The sequence below is a fragment of the Diceros bicornis genome, chromosome 40 (genome assembly GCF_020826845.1).
Source record: "Diceros bicornis minor isolate mBicDic1 chromosome 40, mDicBic1.mat.cur, whole genome shotgun sequence".
NCBI lineage: Eukaryota > Metazoa > Chordata > Mammalia > Perissodactyla > Rhinocerotidae > Diceros > Diceros bicornis.
Window position 1 is genome coordinate 19,507,412 of NC_080779.1, and position 24,188 is coordinate 19,531,599.

Sequence of the window (24,188 nt, forward strand, 5' to 3'; positions counted from 1 at the left end):
CAGCAACTTAAAAGCAGAAGGCAATCAGTTGGAATGAAATCCCAGGTCTATGGCTTCTCATTCCAACTGCTATTGTGGGTATTTCTTAGTTTTCTTATGCCTTAGTTAATCCATCTGTAATATGGGTAAAGTCTTTTTGGTAGCCATAGTCAGTAGCCTTGGTTCTCTCAAGGTTGTTATGAAGAATAATAATTAAAATGATTGGTACTTTGCAAAGTATAGGGTGTTCTTTAAACAACAGACAACATTATATGTTAGTGTTGGCTCCACTGGACTTTGCTCCCTCTCTTACAAAGAGAGTCAACATTCATTTAGAATTACAAAGGCACAGCACATGCTTAGCAAGTGACTAAGAGTAAAGGATTTGATTCCTTCATGTACATGGTACATACGGACTGTCAACACTTCACAAGTAAGTAGACTCCAGAGTCAAGGCTAGTTGTCCAATATCTGAAAGTCAGTGATAGAGGGTTGCCCCCTTGCCATGTGCACCAGTTTTCCTTGCTTTGTGGCGATAAACAACTCTGGATGGGCAACCGATCTGAAGTAGCTCTTAGTGCCGTAACGTTCCCAGAAGAAGAGGAGGTCGGTCTCATCTTTGATGGTTTTGGGTGTCTCAGGCATCTCCTATGATAGGAGGAATAGAGATCTGTTAGAGAACGAGAAGATGCTAGAAAAAGAACTGAAGCTCAACCTCTTGGCATTTGGCCTTTATGAGAAACATAAGCACTTTAGGACCGTGACTCTGTAATATGATGATATAGGTTCTTCATTCATATGTTCATTCAGCAGGTATTTATTACATGCCGATTAGATGTATGGCCCAGTCTATTCATAATAGTTGATTTCCTTAGTTAACTGGAGAAAAATCCAAATTATTCCTAAAGATTGCCAATGACACTAGTGTCTCACTGAATCCTGCCAGGTAGGGTGAAACATTGTTTTTGTCCTGCCTTCAACATAGGCATAAGGCATTTTGCATCAAATTTGAGCACTAGTAATTCTAAGACCTCTAAACATTTTGACCTTTAAGTGGGCAACTCATACTTTGAGAAAATAATTTAGAATTTATAGATGTTTATCTCTGTATTTAAGTCAACAATTGAGGGCTTAAAAAAACCTAAAACACACACACGTACACATACAGACACGCGCGTGCCCACACACACACACACCTTCCTAGGCAAATCAGCAGCTGAATCCTTTCAATGCGATTTTTGACAATTGTGATCTCTTTAGACTGTACTCTTCTTGTGAGTATGTATAGAATCTAACAATACTTTCATGGGAAAATAAAATTCAAATTCCAACTTGAGATGCTTCTTCTTTACTATTTTTAGTTTAAAACAACTAAATACCTTTTGAGGTTTCCTTAGGGTTTTCAATGTCAACAAGAATTTTATTTCCCAAACCTATTCCTCTTCTAGTTTTTCCTATCTCAGTAGAGTTTCTCCTCTTCCTCTTGTTGGTTCTCTCTCCAAAATATAACCAGATATAACCAGATCCTGTCTACTTCTTTCCACCTGTCTCACCACTCCCCACCTTCTAATTGTTATAACCTTCTAATTGGGCTCTCTGCTTTTTCTATTACCTTCCTTCTGATCTATTCTCCATTTTAGAAAATATAAGTAAAGTCAGGACACTTCCTTGTTTGAAGCCCTTTAATGGCTTTTCATTGTATCTCAAATGAAATCCAAATGCAAGGCTATCTGCAAACACTTGCTTCTGCTTATCTTTCCTCCTTCTCAAGAGTGCCCCAGCTCCTAGAGTGTTCCTTCTGATCTTTGAAGCTGGAGCTCTTGAAGCTCTAGGGCTGAGTGTACTTAGATCCCTCTATTTAGGATGCCCACACCACTCACCCCCTTGCATGGCATGCTCCCTCCTATCAGCAGCTCTCATCTCACAGGGAGCTCTGCTCTTGCCACTATATCTAAAGAGCACTCTCCCATTTTTCTCTATCTCAGCACCCTGTTCATTTGCTTTACAGCATCTTGCACTTTTTGCTGGTTGTTTGGCTTATCTATTGTCTGTATCCCCCAGAAGACTAAGTTCTATAAGGCTAGAGATTTTGGCTAACCACTGTCTACATAGCTGTTGGCACTATGCTTAAAAAATAGAAGGCTCTCAATAAATAACGCTTGTTGAATGAATTCATGAATGAAGGTACTGCCCTACTCTGTAGACATTACATCACTTTCCTCTACTTGATCCAGGTAGAGAAGCACATGCATCCACATAAATCCTAGTTGCAAGTGGGGAGGTTTGGATTATACATTTACTGAATAAGAGTCACCTATTTATCAGTGGTGAAAACATCTAAGGTTGCAGTGGTCGTGTGTATGTGTATCTGTATGTTTGAGGGGGAAGGTGGTGGTGAAGATGGGGCTGAGATGAGCGATAATACTTGTACCAATGAAGAGAGAGAGAGGCACTGGAGTCAGAAGGCCGGGGTTTGAGTCTTGGCTGCCAGCTTTTTGCCTGGTGCTGTTTGGCAGATGATGAATTCTCTCTGACCTCAGCTGACCAAGTTTCTTGGAGGCAGGCCCCATGGTCCTAATGCCTACTATCAGGTCAGATTATAGATGTCAGTAAAGATCGGAGATAGATGGAATAAGTGGATGCCCTGGGATGGGAGGTGAATAGGATCAGGCAGGGAAAGGAAAAGGAAAGAGGAAGGCAATTTACCTTTTATTCACTCTTGCTACCTCCATTTTACTCTCTCACAGATCCTGGCTAGAACTGCCTCTGGGGATAGGTGAGAAGTAGGATGGGGGGCAGGTGGGCAGGTGGGGACTGTGGTAGGAAGAGAAGAGAACTGTGCCACCCTGCTAGGGATGTCTGCCTATTGGGATCATTTACAAACATGTGGGATGTAAATGAAGCTGAGCTGGAGACTGAAGACAACTGACCTTTAGCAGTACGGGTTCGTCTTCATTTTGGGCACTCACAAACAGTTGAGTTTTTGAGATTCTTAGAGTCACGGGAAATTGAGAATCCTCTTCTGATGTATAAGCACCCATGTCAAATTTCACTGGCGAAGAGAAAAGCCAAAAAGAAAGTAAATCCATGGTATTTGTATAAAATCAAGTGTTTATGTAGCTACTGTGTGTGTGTGTGTGTGTGTGTGTGTGTGTGTATGTGTTTGTATAGTTAGGTCCCCAACTGTGGTGTAAGTACCTGGAGATTAGGAATGAAATTTTATACATCTTTGTGTCCTTCACAATGTCTGCCATATTTACTAGGCAGGTAATTACTTGGTTAATGTCTTTAGAATTTTCTGTGTTGAATGAATGATTGGGGGCTGAATATTTGTTGAATTTCTTGTAATTACATTAGTGAGATAAGACCCTGCAATTTGTGAGGTCATTAGTAAAATGGAGGGGTTTAGGGAAGCTGATACACTCATATGTTGCTAATGATACTGAAAAGTAGTTCAGTTTTCCTTAGAGAACAATGCTTAATAAAAGCTGTAAAGTTATTTATGCCTAGTAACCCAGGAGTTCCACTTTTGGGATATGCTCCAAAGAAATAACCTCCTAAGGAAAAAAATAATATATATAAACACATTTGCAACAAGGTTACTTAGAGCAAACCCAAAAGCATAGTAACATGATTGAATATTCTAGTGTCATTAAAAAAGCCTTATTTACAATAGCCAAGATATGGAAACAATCTAAGTGTCCATCAATGGATGAATAAAGAAAACATGGTATATATATGCAATGGAATATTATTCAGCCACAAGAAAGAAGGAAGTCCTGCGGTTTGCGACAACACAGATGGACTTTGAGGGCATTAGACTACGTGAAATAAGGCAGATGCAGAAAGACAAATACCATTTACTTTATGCTGCACCTAGTGCTCTCAAAGATAGGACACTTCTCTCTTGTGGAGCTCCTAGATTTGGCTGAAGCCCCTGTCCTTGCCTGATATTTTTACCAGAGGTGATGTGCTTCATCCTATTCTAGAAGAATAGTGCAAAGCCAAGAATCTAGAGAGGTTTATTCTTTGAAAGCAGAAAGTTTAAAAGAAATACAGAAATAAAAGGAAGGGAGGGTGACAGAGATGTCCCTTTACCTGCATCGTCCAGATTATTTAATGCAGCAGCCATGAGGTATTGACCCGATATATCTCGAATTATACTTTGATTGAGGGTGTCATTCAGGATGAATTGGTGGTTGATGATCCTCATAAAGCGGTATTTCACATTGCTCTGGAAGTTGTAAGCTACCGATTGGGGCTTGATGATCTCTAAAACCGTTATCACAAGCTCAGGTTAGTTTCTAGGTACAAACACAGGTGATATATCTGCTCTAATGCAACATAGAAAGTAGCTATGGAAGGGACATTAAGAATATTCCAATCTAGGTGAGGAAACTGAGAGAAGTGAAATCATCCAATCAGCAGTAGAATTGGTTCTAGGATTATCCCTGTGGTTATTTATTTGTTTTTTTAATAAACTTTGACTCCTCAGGCAATAGTTTTATTTTTTTAAGAGATTATTTGTGCAGCATTCTCATTTTTGGTTGTTTGGAGGTTTCTAAGTAACCAGGAAGACTCCTAGTATTCCTCATCTATATTTTTGAATGAATGCACTCTGAGAAAAAAAATGAATCCATTAAGAATTATGTATGTCACTGAGGGTGCAGGTCTAAATGTCTACCACCTTTCTGAACAGTGGTATGTATCAATATCTTCCCAAATCCTTGTGGCTCTGAGTAATTCTACATCTAGGAATCTATTCTAAGGAAATAAATGGTGATACAAATGAAGATTTATTGATATGAGTGTTCATTGTCATATTATTTATAATCATGAAAAATTGGCACTCTAAAATGCCCTTTATATATTGCTAAGTGAAAAAAGCTATATATAAAACTGTATATAGTATGACCCACATAATGTTAAAAAAATTTGTTCATGAGTGTGTATATATAGAAAAGACTTTAAGGAAAGTATAATAGTGCTGGCAGTGGTAAACTCTTGAGTGGTAGTGTGAGTGATTTTTATTTTCCCTTTTATGTTTTCTTGTATTTTGCCAATTTTCCAGGTGAACACGTATTAGTCTTTAGCTGTTATCTTAACAATATTGGATTTATGTTTCATGTAGAGGCTTGTAAAATGAAGGCGTGGGAGAAAAGTCATGATTTCTGTAGTCAGCAGGAACTGAATTTGGTTTGAGTCTCTACCACTTACACACTATGTGACTTTGGGCAGGTTACTATCTCACTGAACTTAGCTTCCTCATATATAAAATGAGAATGTAGGGTTGTTGTGAAGGTGAGAGATAATGCAGCCATTGATAAATGAGTAGTGTTGGCAGTATTAACAAAGATAGTAGTAGTAATAGTAATAATAACAACAATAATAACTAACATTTATTGGATATTTACTATGTGCCAGGCATTATTCTAGCCCAGAAGCTTGCGGCTATTAACTCATTTAATCTTCATGACAAGTAGGGGCTCTGATTATCTCCGTTTTATAGTAGAGGAAACTGAAGCACAGCAAGGTTAAGTAAGTTGCTCAAAGAGGCACAGTTAGTGTGTGGAGGAACATAGCATGTAAGTGGTCATCCACTCATAGTATATAACTACTTTCTGCCAAAAGGCTAAAAGTTACAAGACCTTTACAATATAGCCACGAAATGAGCATGTGAACAAGTATTCTAGACTCAGGCCACTGCTGCTCTCGTCCTGCTGGAAAGGATAGAAATCCATTTTCCTTCCTTATAGTTACCAGAGTAATACCTGGTTGCCATCTTGTTGCTCTCATTCTAGGTTTTATTTTCTCATATACTCTATTGTCCCCATTTGTTTAAAAATGGAAAACAAGGATATTATTGCATTTGACCCCTTACCTTCTTCTGGATCATTGGCAATGGCTTCCAGGTCACCATCAGTGAGGAAATGATTTAGACTCAACCGTCTCTTCTTCAGAGTCTTCCCGTTGGCTGCCACCAGCACCACACTCTCCTTGAAGATCAGCTTGGATGTCTTAGAGGTTTCAGAGGTACTCAGAGACAATTTATCCATGCAGTCCTCATGAAGTGGGTCATAGCTTGCATCATAGAAGGATTTCTGTGAAGAAGGAAAATGGAAACTGAGAGGCTGTCCGTGGCCATAGAATGAGATTCCTTTCAGTAGGAGTTTTTTCCAACAGACTTAATGAGAAGGATCTCCTTTTTGGTCTTGGGTAACCCAGGTTTCATCAGTCTTCCCTCTACCTCCCCTTCCTTTCAGGATTTTCCTGAAAGGATGTGATCTCTTGGTCATCCATTGGCAGACTCAAAAATGAGATGTGGTGTTTACAAGTGATCTTAGTGAGTGGAAGGCTACCGCCTTCCAGTTAGTTCCCCCTCAGGAGGTTAAACATCTACTTGACAGTGCTCAAATAATTTAGAAATACTCCTATGGGAACAGCTTTTAGAGCCAGTACTAAAAACACACAACGCAGTACTTATACTGCCTATTTTGTGGTCTCCTAGCAAAATAACACAGCTTGGTGAGTGGCTGCAGACTTCTCACTTTCAATTGGCGGGCTTCCTCCACCTCAGCTTCATGGGCTATTACATTTGGAGGGCTATCTCTAACCTGTGGTGCTGGTGTCAGAGTGGATGACCACAACATATCACTTTAGGAGACAGATCCCTAGTGAAGTGGCCTGAAGGGGCTGAGTCAGGATGGCATAACTAACATTCTGATGAAGTCTGATCCAGGAGACTCCAGTTCTTGGGGTTTCAGGATAGTTCTGCTCTGTTCTGGGAAAATCGGGTGAGCATGAAGAATGTCATCAACTGTTAGTGCAGAGAGGCAATTGGTCTCACTTATAATGAAGAAATGCACATCTCTGGATCTCTAGTGACGGTAAAACAAAAGCATCTAGGATTCAAGCCATTGCTGTTCTCTTCAGGTGGAAAAAATACTGTGTAAGAATGGCAGTCCCATAAGAATTATAGTCATTTGCTTACCTGATTCAGAGAGAGATGGTCAATTTCAGAACTATATTCTTCATTTTCACTGTCAAACAAGATGATGAGAATGTAATTCTGTTTGTTATATCACTACAGTCACTTGGCAACGTATTTTAAAGACCACGTTAGCTTTGGGTAACACACACACACGGCCATTATTGTCATCTTTGAAAATTAAGGACTTCTATACATACACATATATACAGTAAGTTGTACCTCATTAATTTGGAATTAGTAATTATCAGGATAGGTCTTGAATTTTACCTGTGCTTTATCTATAAAAACGTGGCTTGACTAACAAATTGAAGAGTTGTAATTGAATTTCAGGGAAAAATGTTAAGCTCCTCAAGAGAGAAGAAGTACTTTTGAAGCACCTCATTTTAATTTTAACCAAATAGATCATATGTTACACATTTCTTTCATGTATTCACTAAAACAGATTTAATAATTTATACTTGGCAAACTATCCAGGTAACATTTCAATAGCCTAGTTTGTGTTAGTGTATACTAATAGGTAATGGGAATGCCATGTTTGTTTAAAGTGTTCTATAATTTTAACTTTTTCTTCATTTACCTTTCTCCTATGTCTGAAGGAGGTTTGACTGTGAATGTGCATTTACATGCTCAAATTGTTGTGGAGCCATTTCCTATTCCAGATTGAGATCAAGGAGTTTTCCTGAGAATGGTTTCTCTCTCCGATAGTCCACTAAAGCCCATTACTCTCCATCACAGCATGTATCACTACAGAGAATGAACCCAACTGAGGCTGCGTCTAAGTAGATGTTGAAATTCACTAGGACTCAGCAGACCTTAAAAATAATTTTTCTAAAACGGCTGTCTCTGTGTCAATGTCATCTCAGTTTAACATGCTGGATGCTTAGTTCCCCTGGGTCTTGGCTGAACCTGCCCTGACTTCAGAGGTAGGACACATCTGTATAGCCTCTGCCAGTCTGGCCCCATGCCGGTCACTGTAACTCCTAGCTGGATTCTAATGTGCCTTGATCCCCTCATTAAATTACAAGAGATAGAATCTATTTCCTACCTGTAACAGTTGTTCAGGTCTTCAAAGAGGTCAGGGACTTTGGCCATCTTGACTTCTGCAACAGAGAACACCAGTGGCTGTCAGCCCAGCCAGCCTCTAAACCAGATGCCTGCAAGGGGAACCACCTCCGCTTTGTGCTTCTGGAGAAACTTGATGAATGACTTAGCCCACGCTCAGCATTTTCCCCATTCTTCTTTTCACTCCCTTCAATTATTCGCATATATAGATATCTGTCTCCTCTACTAGCTTGAAAACTTCTTTTAGAATCTTGGTATCCCTTATGTGCCCAACTCAATGCTCTACACATAGTAGGCATTCAATGAAAGTTTTAAAAAACTCCACAAAAATGCGGTATTTGCCTTACACAGATGCAAGAGAGAGACAGAGTTGGAAATTTCCAGTTTTCTCCTAATAGTTTTTGGTAGTAGAGATTCCCTCCAAGGGCAGGCTCGGCTGCACCCACCAATGCCCTCATATGAAACCAATTTCACTGTCCTCGCAGTTCCCCATCAGTAGAAAGAATCACTTTGTGAAATCTGACTGTGATTCTAACTCACACACCAAACCAAGGAGGGACAGGAAAGGAAGAAAGAGGCTTTAGCTTCAGAGAAGGCAGTTTGAGAGATAACAGCCAAGGAGAAAAACAAAAAATATTTTAAAAGCCGAAGACGTGATAAGGATGATACCTTTGCCGACTCAAGCGCCAATAAAATGACTCCGTCTGTGCCTGGAGACTTAACCCGAGTCAGGCTTCCACGCCTTTTATGTTTAGAGTAGGCGTGGCCACGAGTGCGTCATGGGGGATTTACAGGGAAAAATTCTGTTTTGTATTTTTTTATGTTCATTCAACCTTATACTGGCCAAAATAATCACAGATTATATACTTGATAATAGTGTTATTTGCAGAGATTCCAGTATTTTCTGTCTTGGCTCCTTTATTTATTGCTCTGCTCTAAACAATTATAAACATGTGGTCTTAGAAAAAGGGAAGAAGAGCAGGAAACTTATTAAGTTTCTAAAAATATGTGGTGAGAGAGGAAGGGAGAAGTCCTAAAATCAGAATTATGGATGGCTAGACTTGGAGAGGGGCTTAGGAGCTATAGTTTGTGTTTTGGCTTAATTTGTTTAGTGCACCCCAGAGCTGAGTATGAATTGATAGAATACTTGGCAGCCCCTGGCAGACAATACTTGGTGGCCCCTGAGGGAAGATGAGCCATCTTTTGTGAAGAGGGGGGTTTGCTTGAACAGGCATAAATCTCTCTGAGTATAGCGTGACAACCTCCTGGTTAGGGCAGGGTAGAGGAGAGAAAGGTAATATTCAACCGCAAAAGTCTTAATCCCCTTCTCCTCTGAATACTGTCAACCCATTCCCTACAGAGTGACAGAGCTTCAGGAGAGATCTCTCAGCCCTGGCCACGTTATAGCAAGGTGGCCCTGGTCTTCTCTAGGGTAAACCTGAGGTGTGTGAGGAAAGCTGCAGACTCAGGGAGGTATAGGCAAGGCACCAGCCGGAAGCCAGTGGCTGGATTCAAGAATGGAGATTGGGGGAAAGGAAGGGACTCTCATAAATGACACTGCATCAGTGTTGCCTGGCTGTTATCATCAAACACTTTTTCGGTACCTGAGGCTAGCCCAGTTCAGGTGGTAGAACACCAGACTCTTAGCAGATAACTGTTTCAGGCTTCCTGGTTGGAGTTTTAGCTGCATAAATTTTAAATAAAGAAAATGAATGGAAAAAGAGGGTAGAGGAGGGAAAAAACGGTAAAGAGAGAAAGACCAGGCACCACAACACAACATGGTATAAAAAAGCAAAAAATCTCAGAACTGGGAGTCAAGTGTGAGTTGGGTAAAGTATTCTTTCTGGTCTTGTTTAACTGTAAATAGTGGGGTTGGTTAGATGACCATTAACGTCTATCCTAGGTGCAAAATCTCTGGTTCTGATTCTATTGCCCGGTCCAATTCCTCCTGGCCCTAGACTTTGTGTTACAATAGTTATAAAAAAGAACCACAGAAATAACTGCCATCCTGGATATAGGCAGTGTAAATGGAGGACCAGATTAGGGCAGAGCTTGGGTGTCTCAGGGTGGATTCTTGTATGAACAGTGATGGTAGGCAATTCTCTGCATCTGTGGTTCCCCTTCAGGCAACACAGAAATGTTAATCCTGGTCACCCCCTCTGCCTCCCAGAGATCGTGTGAGAATTATTACCAACAAACAATTGCAAAGCACATTGTGAATGTGAGCTACTATGGAGATGCAACTAAACAAAAATAATAACAACACTAATGATGGCTTCTGTCACTTGGGAACCTATATAGTCATCATTGTAATGCCTTAGTTCACCAAAGAAAATATAGTTCTTATGAAAATATTGGTTTGAAAACTTCCACAGGGAGGATATTTTCAGGTGAAGGCCTCCATTGAAACCCTGAAGATATTTAGTTTCTGGGAGGAATATGTCGCGCCTCTTTGGTAATCCAGGAAAACACCCTTGGTTCCACCATTAGTGGCAACACCCATCCTGGCCTATGTCACTCCTCTGTTGTAGAGAATTCCCCAAATGTGGTTGGTTGAATTTCTCAAGGAGAGTTTGAATTTTTTCTAGACAGCGAACTCAGTTTGGGGTCTCACCTAAGATTTTTCTTCACATGACTTTCTTGGAAACTGGTTTTTAAAGGAAGAACAGCGTGGGTGAGGTTTAGAGAGTGAGAGATCTGTGCTTTGTTTTGGGGAGCCTACTTTTCTGTGAGTGTGAACCAAGGTTGCCTTGTATGTAAGCCTCATCACCAGACCACCTTTCTCTAGGGAACAGAGAGAGGAACATGCTAGGTAGAGTTCTACTGGATCCCCGAGGGTGTTTGGGGGCTGTCCTGTTTCAAGGACTTTGGGTGGCTTCTTGCACCTACCTCTTGACTCTGAGGAAGCCTCAAGAACTCTTCTATAGTCATTTTCACCTAAATCATTCAGAAAAAAATTGACTGTGCGCTTATTCTGTACCAGAGGTTTTGCTAGGCATCATTATTTTTCTGTCATGATTGACAAAATTAGTTATGCAAGATGAGATGATATATTTTAGTAGGTGAGTAGATATGCTTTATAAGCTTGAAGGTTGTGGGTCCAAAGAGTCAGAGTGATGTTTTTCATTTGAAAACTGTTTTATAGTTCACTAAGAGCTCTCACCTGCCCTGTCGCACTGGCTCCTCACTTTACCTACAAGAGGTAGTGATTGCTATCCCCTTTCGTAGCCGAGGACCCTTGAAGAGGTTAAGTGACCAAGTGATGGTCACAAAACTAGCAAAGCCAGCGCTTGAACTCAGGTTTCTGATTCCAAGTCCAATCTTCTCTTTCCACTGCATGTAGATACTCAAGTCTCTTATCACCACCAACACCAAGTGACAGGACTGAAATAGATCATCCTTAAAGGTCTTTCCTGCCTCAAACACGCTGTCATTCGGTGATTCTAGGATTCTTTGTTTAAAAAAAAAGATGGAAAAAGAAATGCTTTGAAACACCCACCCCCTCTTCTCCTCCAATGACATTTCATTTTATTCTGTGACACACAGGACAAGGGTGAAGGTGATCAACATAACTGAGTACATGGTCAGTAGTGGAGTCTGGATGTGGACTTTAGTCATGCTCTTGCCACTGTACCATGAAGAAAAGAAACATCTGTGAACATCTTTGGAACCAACTTTAAAATCATTGCATATAGTTGGATCTGACAGGATTGCTTGAGTGAAGAGAGAAACACAAGTCTTCACTGAGAATTTTCAGGGGATGCAGTTATTTCTTTTTAGGTGGTAGAAAGCATCTTCAGAGGAATAAAGTGTGCATAAACCATCACATGCAGAGACAATTGAGCCTTTTGTCTCAACCCAGGTGCTATTTAATTATATAATCTGCTTTTAAATTCCATGAAAGTTAGCGGGAAGGAGGAAAAGACCTAACATGTAAGTAGTCTTCCATGTTCCAGGTGTTATCTCACTTAATTATTAATCTCTCATTTAATTATTATCTCATTTAATCCTCTCATCAAACCTGTGAAGCAGGTATTCTTATCACATTTTACAGAAGAGGAAGTCAAGGCCCAGGGAGATTAAGCAATCTGTCCAAGATCGCAACGTCACCAAATTGCCAGAATGGGATTCAGACACCAGAGCCTAAGCTCACGAGGTCATCTCTTTTTCTTTTTTTTTTTTTTTTGGGGGGGGGAAGATCAGCCCTGAGCTAACATCCATGCCAATCCTCCTCTTTTTGCTGAGGAAGATTGGCCCTGGGCTAACATCTGTGCCCATCTTCCTTAACTTGATATGGGATGCCACCACAGCGTGGTCTGACAAGCAGTGCGTCGGTGCACACCCGGGATCCAAACCCGGGCCGCCAGCAGCAGAGTGCGCACACTTAACCGCTACGCGCCACGGGGCTGGCCCCATCTCTTTTTCTTAACTCTTCCTTTCCTTTACTCTTTTTAATTTCTAGTTTTTCTGCTTTGTCTTATTAGTCTATTGAAGGACCTAGAACGACACGTGGGAGAAGGATGCACTTCAGACACTATCTAGATTAAACTCTTCCCTCATAAAAGAGGAAGCAGACTCAGAGACGGGAAGTGCTAAGGTCCCAAGGTCACATGGAGAGTTCATATGAGAGTGGGAATGAAAATGAGAACTCACTCTTCCTTGATTCCTAGTTCAAATATCCTACTATCTAGTGGTACTGGCTCTTCAGTAACTAGGGGTAAGAGGAAGAAATAATCACTCCCATGGCTTCTTATCCATAAGTGAAAAAGGAGGTAAAAAGGATGCAACCCCATTCAGTGAGCAAAAACAGCTATGGTTGCTGCTGTCCTGGAAGCGGACAGTGAAGATGTTCATCAATAATCCCCTCAATGAGTAGATAAGTACTAACAACGTAAGTGTAGTGAAGGCGTCTAACAGAGAAGCTAGTCTTAAGACTGGGAGTGGGAAGTTCAATGGGGAGGGAAGAGGGAACATTCTAGGCTGAGCAAAGGCCATGGGGGTCAGATAAATGAAAGTAAGGCATTGAGGCTGGAGCCCAGAGAGGCTGGAACTGAGGGGGTGCGGAGATGAGGATGAGGAGAGAGGCAAGAGCCAGATGGACAGAGCCTTGTGTAGACCCCACTAAGGTCTTTATCCATTCAGTTTTGCGTAAACTTTGGGCAAGTGCTCTGGGAACTTGGAGAGCAGAGGGACGGCTTGGAGTGGATGGAGGAAGCCTGCAGCAGGAAGGGGCTGCTTCATGTTGAGCCAGCAAATCCCTGTTTAGCTGGGATCCCCTGTCTTCACCTTAGCTCTTTTTTCCCCTATTTATGTGCTTTTTTCTTTCTAAATTCCCTCTCCTCTTGAGATGGTGGTTAATAGGACTGTGCTGCCTCTTTGACTTTTTCCTTGGCTCTGTGCCCTTCTTTCTGTCTTTCTCAGACTTTAAAAATCAGAGTTCATCAGAGAGCTTCCTGTGTGGCAACAGTCATGTCTGTGCCCGTCTCTCACTTTTCTTCTTGCTGGCTAATTGTGATTCTCTAATCAGAAGTGCATTTTAAAGAAAGTCCTTTTCCTTTTGAGTCATTTTCCTCCTTGGAGTCATAGTTATCTGTGGTCTGAACTTGTTTCTCAATTTAAAAAATAACTTTGCATTACTTTTTTAGATTCTAAAATATGTTTATTAAATATTGCTAGGGAAATATAAAAAATATAAAGAAAAAATAAAACCCACAAACAATTAAATAACTAGAGGTATTCACTATTACTATTTTGGTGTATTTGCTTTTGGTCTTTCTTTTTTCAAGGTATATATAGATTTGTTTTTACACAAATGGGATACTCTAAGCATTTTGATATTTGCTTTCCTGGAATCTAGGGAACATATATGTGGTAGACCGGGCTCACTAGATATCCACTGGCTTATTTGTGGGATTACTTGATAAATATCTGTCTTCATTTCCTGGTCTCCCTTGCAGTTAGATTAGAAACACATGGTTTGTTCTGGCCAATGCACTGTGAACAGGAAGCGATACGTAATGTGTTACATTTCTAGGCTGATGCAATCAAGGGCTGGTGTGTGCCTCTGTCATCTCCAACTTCCTCTGATGCAATAAGTTTGGAAGTCACGTAGTCCAGATGGTGTGGGTACAAATGGATGAGGTGTGGCTGCAAAGGTACAAGGCGAGAACAATCTGTTTTAAACTTTGCATGAGTAAGAAACAGATCTTTAATTGTGTTAAGTCCTTGAGATCTCAAAGTTTATTACTGTGGTATAACCTAACCTATTCTGATTACTACTGTGTATGACTATTCTTCCCTTTTCTATCACAAACTTCAAGATGACATGCACTTTATCTCAAAATTCCTCTTTCACATAACTGATTCCTCTTTTGAAAGAATTGTTTCTAGATTAGTATTACTCTTGTCACATTCTCCACTCTCTGGGAGATGAATTTTCCAATAAGGCAAATTAAAAACCTAATAAGATGCCTTCATTTTGGCCAAATTCCAATTCCAAATATAAAGATATATTAGCTGTGACAATGGCAATAATAAAGTTGGTACTGTTGCGTTAACATCACGGATACAAATCATGTAATAATTAGACTAAAAATCTAACATTTATATGGTGCTTTATAGTTTTTCACAGCGTTATTTATAAACATCAATACAAGCATTCACTGTGATGTCAGGCTGACTTATTATGCATGCAAATAGTCGATAGCAAAGGTCCTATGCCCCTTTTCTCCTCCCTCATTTTGAAATGAACTGCTGGCTACTGGGGAGGATGGGCCCCTGATTAGAGCAATTGTGGCACAGGGCGGGGAGTGGCAGGTGTGGCATACAGTGTGGTTGGAGAGGCAAGAGAGTTGAATCTGGCTCTGACTTTAACCAGTTGTGTGACCTTTGGCAATTCCTGCACATCTCTGGGCTTTCCTTATCTATAAAGGGAGGAGGTTGGACTGGATGACTACTGGAGTTCTTCCGGCCCTGGCTGTCTGTTCTATATTTCATGACTACCCTGAACATGACCACGTTCTGCTTCATGGCACCTCTGTGCTCTTGAAATATATTTGGTTACATAGGGCCCACACTGGACTTATTCCTTACTATCCTTTTGTAGAATCTTTCTTTGTCACACATACAGTTGAGTCACAAATAGATACATGCTTTTTCATTACTTCAATGGCAAATTTAATTTGTCACTTAGAGTATAAATAGAAATAAGTTCCTTTTCTAGTACAGAAATATGTAACAGTTGCTAGTAAATTAGAAGGAAATAGCATTTTTACCCCATCTGTTCAGTGATGATGACTCAGTCTTGTTTTCTAGAAAGCTTGATATACATGAAGGACCATCTGGGCACTTTATTACCCTCAAGAAAAGGAAGTTTAGGTTTCTGAGTCTGAAAGGCTGGACATGTTTTAGAGTATTTTGATAAAAAAAAGAGAAACATCCTAGGAAAATTATGATCTTAACTTCGCCTTTTCTGCACTCTTACATCCATGGGGTCTTAACTGCTATTCTCAGTAGGTCATTATATCCTCTGCTGGGTTGCTCAAAGGCACTGTGGCTCCCTTTGGAGAGAAGGAGCAGACTGAGAGAGCCTGGACTCAGGAGGAGGACCCAGGGGCAGGGGGGAGCAGGTGTTCTTATAGAGCACAGTTCCACAAAATCTTCCTGAGGCCAGCTTGACAACCTCCTTCACAGTTCCATCGCGTGTAAGGCATTGTGTCAGAAGCCGTGGGGAAAGAGGTGGCAAAGAACTCCATTTGCCCTTAACAAGCTTAGAAGTTTTAGGGAAGACCTGTGCAGATGACTATAGTACAAGCAGAAGAAAGAAGTGTTGCAACAGAGACAGAAGCAGACAGATAGGAAGGGAGTGACTGAAGTGAATACAGAGAATTAGGGAAGATTTCATGGAGGCGGCGTTTTAGCTATATCTTGAAGAGTTAGATTTGAATAGTGGAGAACAGATATTCCAGGTTGAGGAAATAGGGCGAGTAAAGCCATAAGGCATAGCATTGCATGTCTGTGTCTCCTATTGTGTGGTCTTGGGCAAGTTACTTAACTTTTAGAGCTTTGGTTGCCTCATCTGTAAAACTAGGCTAATAATTCTTACTTCATAGGGTTTTGGAAGGATTAAATTAGATTGTGTTTGTGAGAGTGTTCAGTTTAGTGTTAGTTTCCTTTCTCATTTCCCCAAATGTCCAACATTCTTCCATTGCTATTTCTTTGCTCAGGCTGTGCCCCTTTTGGGGTTTATTCCCCTTCTCTATCCATGAAATTTAGACCTTTCTTTACTCTGCTAGTCCAGACCCCTCCTTGACATGGAATGGAAAGCAAAGATTTGCTGCAGGAAATGTGAAATGTGGCTAGCCAAAAGTCTGGTTATAGTTAAAGGAATTCTAAGTAGAATGCAAGCTTGTCTATAGTGGGCATAGTAGGCTGGAATAATTATTAAAGGTTATCAGTTCATGCATTCATTCATAGAAGATGGGGATCATGCTTGGAGCTGAGGACTGAGTAGTGATTAAGACAAACATGGTTCTGAACCTCATGGAGCATCTCTGCTAGCAGAAAAGCCATATCTTGCACATATGATCACAGTTGTGGTAGTTATTAAGAAAGGGTTAATAAGGGATGTTATGAGATCTGTGTGGGGGAAAGGAGAGAACCTAATCTAATCTGAAAGGTCATAGAGAGTGTCTCTAATAAGGCAACATAATGGATAGGAAGAGTAGGGTTTAGCCAGATGAAGGTGCAAGTCGATGTAGGGAAAGAGATTCATGTCTCAGGCAATGGGAGCAGCATGTGCATAGGCCCCGAAGCTAGAAGGACCGTGTTGTATTAGAGAAACTGAAAAAGGGCCAGTGTGGCAGAAGCCCAGAGAGTGAGGGGCAAAGTGACATGAGATGAGGCTGAAGAGATAGGCAGGGCCAGGTCATGGGCAGCCTTATAAACATGTTAAGAACATTATATTTATCATGAGGCAGTTTTGAGGTGTCTTAAGCAGGGGAGTGGCAAAATTAGGCTTATGTTTTTAAAAGATCTGTATGGATTTTAAAGGGGAGAGAGCAAATGTGGGAAGAAGGTTATTGAATCATCCAGGTGAGAGATGAGGATGGCTTGAAGTTGGGTATTGGCAGTGGAGACAGAGAGGAGGATGTATTTGAGTTATTAGAAGGTTGAATCATGGGCCAGCCCCGTGGCTTGGCAGTTGAGTGTGCGCGCTCCGCTACTGGCGGCCCGGGTTCAGATCCCGGCCGCGCACCGACACACCTCTTGTCTGGCCATGCTGGGGCCGCGTCCCACATGCAGCAGCTGGAAGGATGTGCAACTATGACATACAACTATCTACTGGGGCTTTGGGGGAAAAAATAAATAAATAAATAAAATTTAGAAGGTTGAATCAACACAACTTGGTGATTGGTTAGATGTGGGACATGAGGAAGATAGATGGCTCAAAGAAAAGTACTGACTTAGATGAGGTATTTGAATTATACATATTCTGGAAGGAGCAATGAGGGATACCAAAGCGCTATTTTCTGGGAGAAATGATGGCAGATTTGGAGAAAATGATGTGGATTGTGAGGAGCCTATGAGGCAAATCCAGTGGGAGTTGCATGTATGAGTTTAGAGCACAGAAGAGACAATGGGCTAGAACTAGTGATGTGGAATCCTTAGCAATGGAAGTGTTGGAGTGGGTGAGAGGGCCAGGGGAGGATGTGGAGTGGTGAGGCACACCCACCAGCCAGAGGGTGTGCACCCAGGAATGGGCAGGTAAGGGCAACTAAAAAGCAGAAGCCAGGGAGGTAGGGAGGAAACATGGAGTGTGTTGTTCTGGACGTCAAGGGAGCTGACAGCCCTGGTCCATCCACATGGAGATACAGTTGGTGTGTGGCACACTTCCCAGTACAGCGGAAATCATCGCCGGCTCACCTTTGGTGTTCCTCATTGCTCCTTCCAACTTTCTCTGACTTTGTTTCAGCACTCTCTTTCAGTCGCCCGGTGTCCTGTTCTGTTCCCAGCTCTTTCTTGACTTAGAGGAAAGTGGTCTGATAAAATCTCTGATGCAAAATTTCTAGGACCTAATATGGTACAACTCGCAGACATTTATGTCTTTTAAAAGAAGAGCTTGGAAAAAGCGAGGCCTTACTTTGGGCCTGGGAACTTTGCTTTTGTGAGGGCTACTGACCCACTGAGAAAAGTAAATACATGGGTATTAAGGTGTAACATAATTCAAAATTTTAAAAATTAAGATTAGGTATCATAATACTTTTTTCAGAACTTGAATAAATATCCCTAAATCCAGTTCAGACTAGAGGGCGAAGGGGAGAGAATGAACAAAATGTTTAAGAGATAGACAGAGAGCTGTGTCAGAGTAAGGAGAAAAGACTGGAGAGGTAGGTGGGGTGGGAGCAAATTGTGGTGGGCCTTGCTAAGTATAATATTTGGACTTTCATTTGTGAGCAATGAGTAACCCCTGGAGCATTTTGAGCAGGGCAATGATGTGATGCAGAAGATTCTGACAGTGATGAACTCAACAGATTAGCACAGGAAGTGAGTGAAGCTGGGAGAACAGTCTGCTCCTCCAGGTGAAAGGTGAGGAGAGCCTGGGCTGAGGGAAGCAGTGATGGGGCCAGATGGAGGGCAAGGTCCTTCCCCGTACAGGGAAGGAAGAAATGACGTGATGGGTCCTGCGTGTGCAGGAGAGCAGAAAGAGGACTCTAGGATGACATCAAGATCTTGAGTCTGGGCAATAGAAATAGAGAAGTCTGGAGGAGGAAATGGGGAGGAAAATGATGATTTAGGCTCCAGACAGTTTGAGTCACCATATAGGTTAGGTTTAACTGAATAGATAAGCCTTCCCCAGATTTCCCCATATTAGTTCTGCTTTCTCTGTGGGCCCTGGGAATTTCTATAGAGCTGAACCTGTGGCCTTGCAGAGTTTGGAAAGAAGGAGTTCATAGAAACAAAGTAGAAAGAGGGGAAGTGACATATTCATTGTCTCATAGGTTTGAGGGAGGAAATAGGATCATCTGACTTTCAGTCTAAGATTTCCTCAAATGTAGCCTGAAAGGCAGTGGATTACATGTCAAAGCCAAACTTCTGGTATTTAAAACCAGTGGGTGAAGCATGGATTAATTAATAATTGGTGTTTGGGAACCCAAAAATCATTTGGAAAAATAAAATACAAAACGGTTACATTTTCTTCTTCATATCAAATTAAAATCCAAATAAATTAAAAGCTTAAACATAAAACATGAAACCATAAAATTACCAGAAGAAAATAAAGGCAAATATTTATATAATTCTGGGGATAAATTTCCTCAGGATGAATTTCTAAAAGTGGAATTTAGAGTCCAAAGGTGTATGGTAGTTTATTGCCAAATTACCTTCTAGGAAGGTTGTGTCCCTTTATACTGCCACCAGCATTGTATGAGAGTGTCCACTTTCCTACAGTTTTCATCAGTGCTCACTATTTTCGCTTTAAAAAAATTTTATTAATTTCCTGTTAATGACTTTTACTCTTTTTTATTGAAGGTGTTCAACTTTTACTGTTAGCTTTTAAGAGCTCTTCATAAAATAATAATGTAAACTCATTGACACTGATGAAGTGAATATGTTTTTTTCCATTTTGGTCTGCATTTCAGTTACTGAGCAATATCTGTATTATGATTCCATTTTATAAAAACAAATAAGACTGGCTGGATATATACCAATATGTTCACAACAGTAATATTTTGGTGGTAGGATCACAGATGTTTTTAATTTTCTTCTTTGTACTTTTCTTTATTTTTAAAATATCTACAACAAATATATCTTACTTTTGTTATAACAAGAAAAATATTTAAAACACATGGTAAAAGAGTAAAAAGCATTTAAAACATTTAAAAAATGTCTTCCCCAATTGCTAATGAAAATTTTACAAAGAGATCTTCCTCTGGCGTTCAGTTCTTAGGAATATTCTCTTCTGGGCTCCTGAAGTGGTGTCTACTCCTCTCTTCTTTGGACACCTTGGTGGTTTTTTGGGTGGTAGACCCCTGTATAAAAGTCCTTCCAGTCTGTCCCTCTCCAGCTGAGCTGGACCCATGCTCAGCGTTACTGAATATTCCGGGAAATCTTCCTGCTTGGCCCTCACTACTATAATGGAGCCAGGCCCTAGAACTCGTTACTTTATTACCATCCGCGTGCATTGTCTTAATGCAAATCTCTATTCAAGTCTAATTCAGCATTTCCTGTCCCAACTCTTCAGTTTCATTAAACAAAGACTTTGGAAAACTCCTAGTATATGCCTATAACTTCTACCTTTTAGAATTTTGAGGTGTTTTTGCAGTCTAACCTCTTCCTTAGGGTAGGAGTAAGTACCTTCTGTTGCATTCCCGCAAAGATGAGGGTGATTCAAAAGATGGGACACCTATGACTTTGTGAAGCAGCCCATTCTACAGCTGGACAGCTCTGTTATTAGAATGTTCTGCTTTGTGGTGAACCAAAATCTGTGAGCTCCTCCCTGAGTTCCATCTTTTTATCCCAGGTGTGCCCTCAAAGATGCATGAAGTTCTCACCCCACAGGAGAGCCCTTCAGGAGGGTGATGACAACTCTTATGTGCCCTCCTGAGACTGCTCTAACTGCTCCTCACACAGCTTGTTTCTTAGACCCCTCATGGTGCTGGTCACTCTCCTCAGTGCAGGCTCAGTGTCTCCAGGGCCCTCCTGAAACATGGGTGACTCCTGAATATTCTGGTGTGAAGGACAGCGTGGCCTCTCTTTCTATGCCTCATGGAGTGGGTCTTAGTCGCTCTCCAGTGGAGCAGAGGTGAACCACATTTTTCTTCTAAGTCCTCGGCAACTTTGTCTCCTGAGGCAAGGCCTGGCCAAACCATTTGTGTTAAGAATTGTATTGAGGATAATTGAGGAGATTATTATGAAACTGCAACTTTATTCAGTTTGGGGGACAGAGTTCACATGTGCCGGGGCCCTAAGGAGTTAATACGTCTGTAGGGAACTAGTTGCTTCATTTCTCATTGTAGTAAGAAAAATCTGGGCTTTGCAGTCAGACAGATTGGAGTTTTCTCCAATCTTTCCTCATAAGATAGTTGTGAAAATCAAATAAAATGTGAATTTCCTGGTAAAATATAAAGACTCAAAAATATTCAAATTCCTTTCCTTTGCATCTGATGTAGTCCTTAAAATTTGGAAATTTGCATCTCTCATAGAAATGAAATTTCTGCAATGTATTATATAGCAATAACTTCTTCACTGATCTATGAAATTTTCACCACCCATAAACTCTGGCGAATCAGTTATTCCAATGTTCCCATTTTACAGATAAGAAAATTGAGCCCCTGGGAAGTTAAGTGAGTTGCCCATGGCTACTTAATTAATATTTTACTAAATCATAGGCCCAAATCCCCTCCTTACCAGTCTGTTTTCTGTGCCTCATTGCCTCTGTGTTTTTGTATGCACCCTTCAGCTAGGCACAGTTTAACCCAGTGAAACTACCAGTTTGTAACTCATTCTATTTAATGTAAAACATTGATCAATCAAGCAGCAAGTATTTCCTCTAGGCCTGGCACTGTTCTGGATGCCAAAGCAGATACCAATGTAACTCCAGACTCTGTGCCTCGTTAGACACCTATGAGAATGTCTGAAGTGAAAAAGACTGACCATATCAAGTGTTGATGAAGGTGTAGAATAGCTGGAATGTTTGTACACTGCTAGTGGGAATGTAAAATGATACAATCACTTTGGGAAACAATTTGGCAGTTTCTTAAAAATGCTACACATATATCTGCCATATGATCCAAGCTTTCCACTCCTAGGTCTTTATTTACTCAAGAGAAATGAAAGCATATGTTTATAGAAATACCCATATGAAAATATTCATAGCAACTTTATGTGTCATTGCTAAAAATTGAAACAACTCAATGTCATCAACAAGTGAATGGATAAACAAACTATGGTACATCCACATAGTGGAATACTACTCAGCAATAAAAAGGAATGTACTAATGATACATACAACAATATGGATGAATCTCAAAATAATTATGCTGAAAGAAGCCAGACATGAAAGAGTATGATTTCAGGGCCGGCCCCATGGCGTAGTGTGCACTCCGCTGCTGGCGGCCCGGGTTTGGATCCCAGGCGTGCACTGATGCACCGCTTGTCAGGCCATGCTGTGGCAGTGTCCCACATAAAGTAGAGGAAGATTGGCACGGATGTTAGCTCAGGGCCAGTTTTCCTCCGTAAAAAGAAGAGAATTGGCATGGATGTTAGCTCAGGGCTGATTTTCCTCACACACACACACAAAAAGTATGATTTCATGTATATAAAATGTATGATTTCATGTATGGTTTCATCTATATAAATTTCTAGAAAATGCAAACTAATCTATGGGGACAGAAAGCATGAGTACTTGTCTGGTATTGGGAGGCAGGGAGGGGGAGGGAGGTTTACACAGGGGCAAGAGGAAACTTTTTGGGGTAATGGATGTGTTCATTATCTTGATTGTGGTCAAATAGTTTCACTGGTGTATGCCTATGTCAAAATTATCAAATTATACGCTTTCAATTTGTGCATTTTTTTGAATGTGAGTTGTACCTCAGTAAAGCTGTTAAAAGACTATACACAGAAAAAACAAAGCAAGACTCCCTGGGCCTCACAACTGTGTGGGTGTAAAGGAAGTGTAGTAACAATATAATTCTAGTTTCCCTGGCTCCTGTTCCCTTCTGAGCAAGAACTCCGAGTCCCACCCAGCTTATCTTAGAGTCCTCTGAGGCTATCCCACATATAAATCAGCCTGGCAGCAAAAGTCCCTACATGGCACCACCCCTGCTGTTTCTGAGAGCTGCCTGTGATGCTTCGTGAGGGCACAGCACTGGCCTTGCTGCCAGGGAGCAACAGAGAAGGCTGATGTCCATGCCAGAGGCCTGTCTCTCCCAGAGGGGCTGTCCTCTGAGGACCTGTGTGTACAGGCACCAAGGCTATTCTGCATCAGTGCAGAAGAGGGAAGAACACGTCCCCACCCCGCTCCCTTTGTGTCCTGGACATTTTTATACCCATGTCTCATAGAGTCTGGTGAAATTAACTCCTCCAAGTGCCTTTTTCTGTGATTCCCTGTGCCCGAGCTGAAGCATCTACTAAAGAAGGATGCCATACTGTTTTCTCACAGCGATTCTTCTGTAGGTTCTCCCACCCCCACGTACAGATCAGCTCATGCCAATGAATGACTTCCACCTGCTTGCCCAGCCCAGTCACCTGACCTGCCTGGATACGTTGTATCCAAGCATGGCTGCCACCGAGGCCTCAGCCAGGCACCTCCGCCCCACAGGAGAGGCCTGGTTTGGCTGGCAAGCCCCAGGAATGGAAGATTTTCCCTGTTTTCCCACGGCCTCCTCCTAGGCTCCACATCAGGTTAGGAAGGAAGGACAGAAGAGGAAAGAGAAACTTTGAACTAGATGTGGGATTGGTGTTCTTCTTCCTGCCCTTCTCCCCCCGCCCCCCAATTCTCAACATGAAAATTTTCAGACCTTCAGACAAGTTTAAATAACAGCACATTGAATATTTTCATCCTCATCTTCCTAACCAGTAGTCCTCAATGTTTTGTTACATTTGCTTCACACACCCAGATACCCGCCCCCCCCCCCCCCCCCCCCCCCCCCCCCCCGTAGGCAAATGTTTCTTTTCTCTTTAATTGCTAATTTTCAGAGTAAGGAATTGGTGTAATGGTCACATGTGAGACTGAAGTTTTGAGTTGGAGTATAAGTTGGAAGTTTTGATTTTAACTGGGTAGACTAACCTGGAAGTGAGTTTTAGTTACTGAACTGAGACTGTCGAGATTGTTTTTCCTCTGCTTTTTAAATCTAGTTTTAAAAAATAGTACAGTTTTATTATTTTGTGTTTTTTTTTTTTAAATCAAAGTCCTGCATGTAAAGAGTCAAATAGTTCTATAAGATTTGTTACAAAAGATTCCCATCCTCTTCCCTCATTTCTCCCATTTGATGTTTAATCCTTGTTTTGTAATGGCATGCTTGTCTTATTACTTTTTGAACTTTGAGTTTTAGGCATTAACAATGATCTTCTCGCTTTGGAAAACGGGGATTTAGGTTCTTTGTCCTGCCCCAACCTCTACCATACACATCCACTTTTCCCACTTCCTGGTCCTCCT

General features: G+C 41.2%; 1 protein-coding gene across 1 annotated transcript; it reads right to left on the minus strand.

Annotated features, from left to right (window-relative positions):
* Positions 1-403: 403 nt before the first annotated feature.
* IL1A (interleukin 1 alpha) lies at positions 404-8,062 on the minus strand. The gene is made up of 6 exons (XM_058534665.1): positions 8,016-8,062; positions 6,971-7,019; positions 5,861-6,080; positions 4,078-4,251; positions 2,910-3,031; positions 404-627 (listed from the first exon to the last, which is right to left on the minus strand). Exons 1-6 carry the CDS (start codon positions 8,060-8,062, stop codon positions 436-438), a joined length of 804 nt encoding a protein of 267 aa, XP_058390648.1. The 3' UTR covers positions 404-435.
* Positions 8,063-24,188: the final 16,126 nt, after the last annotated feature.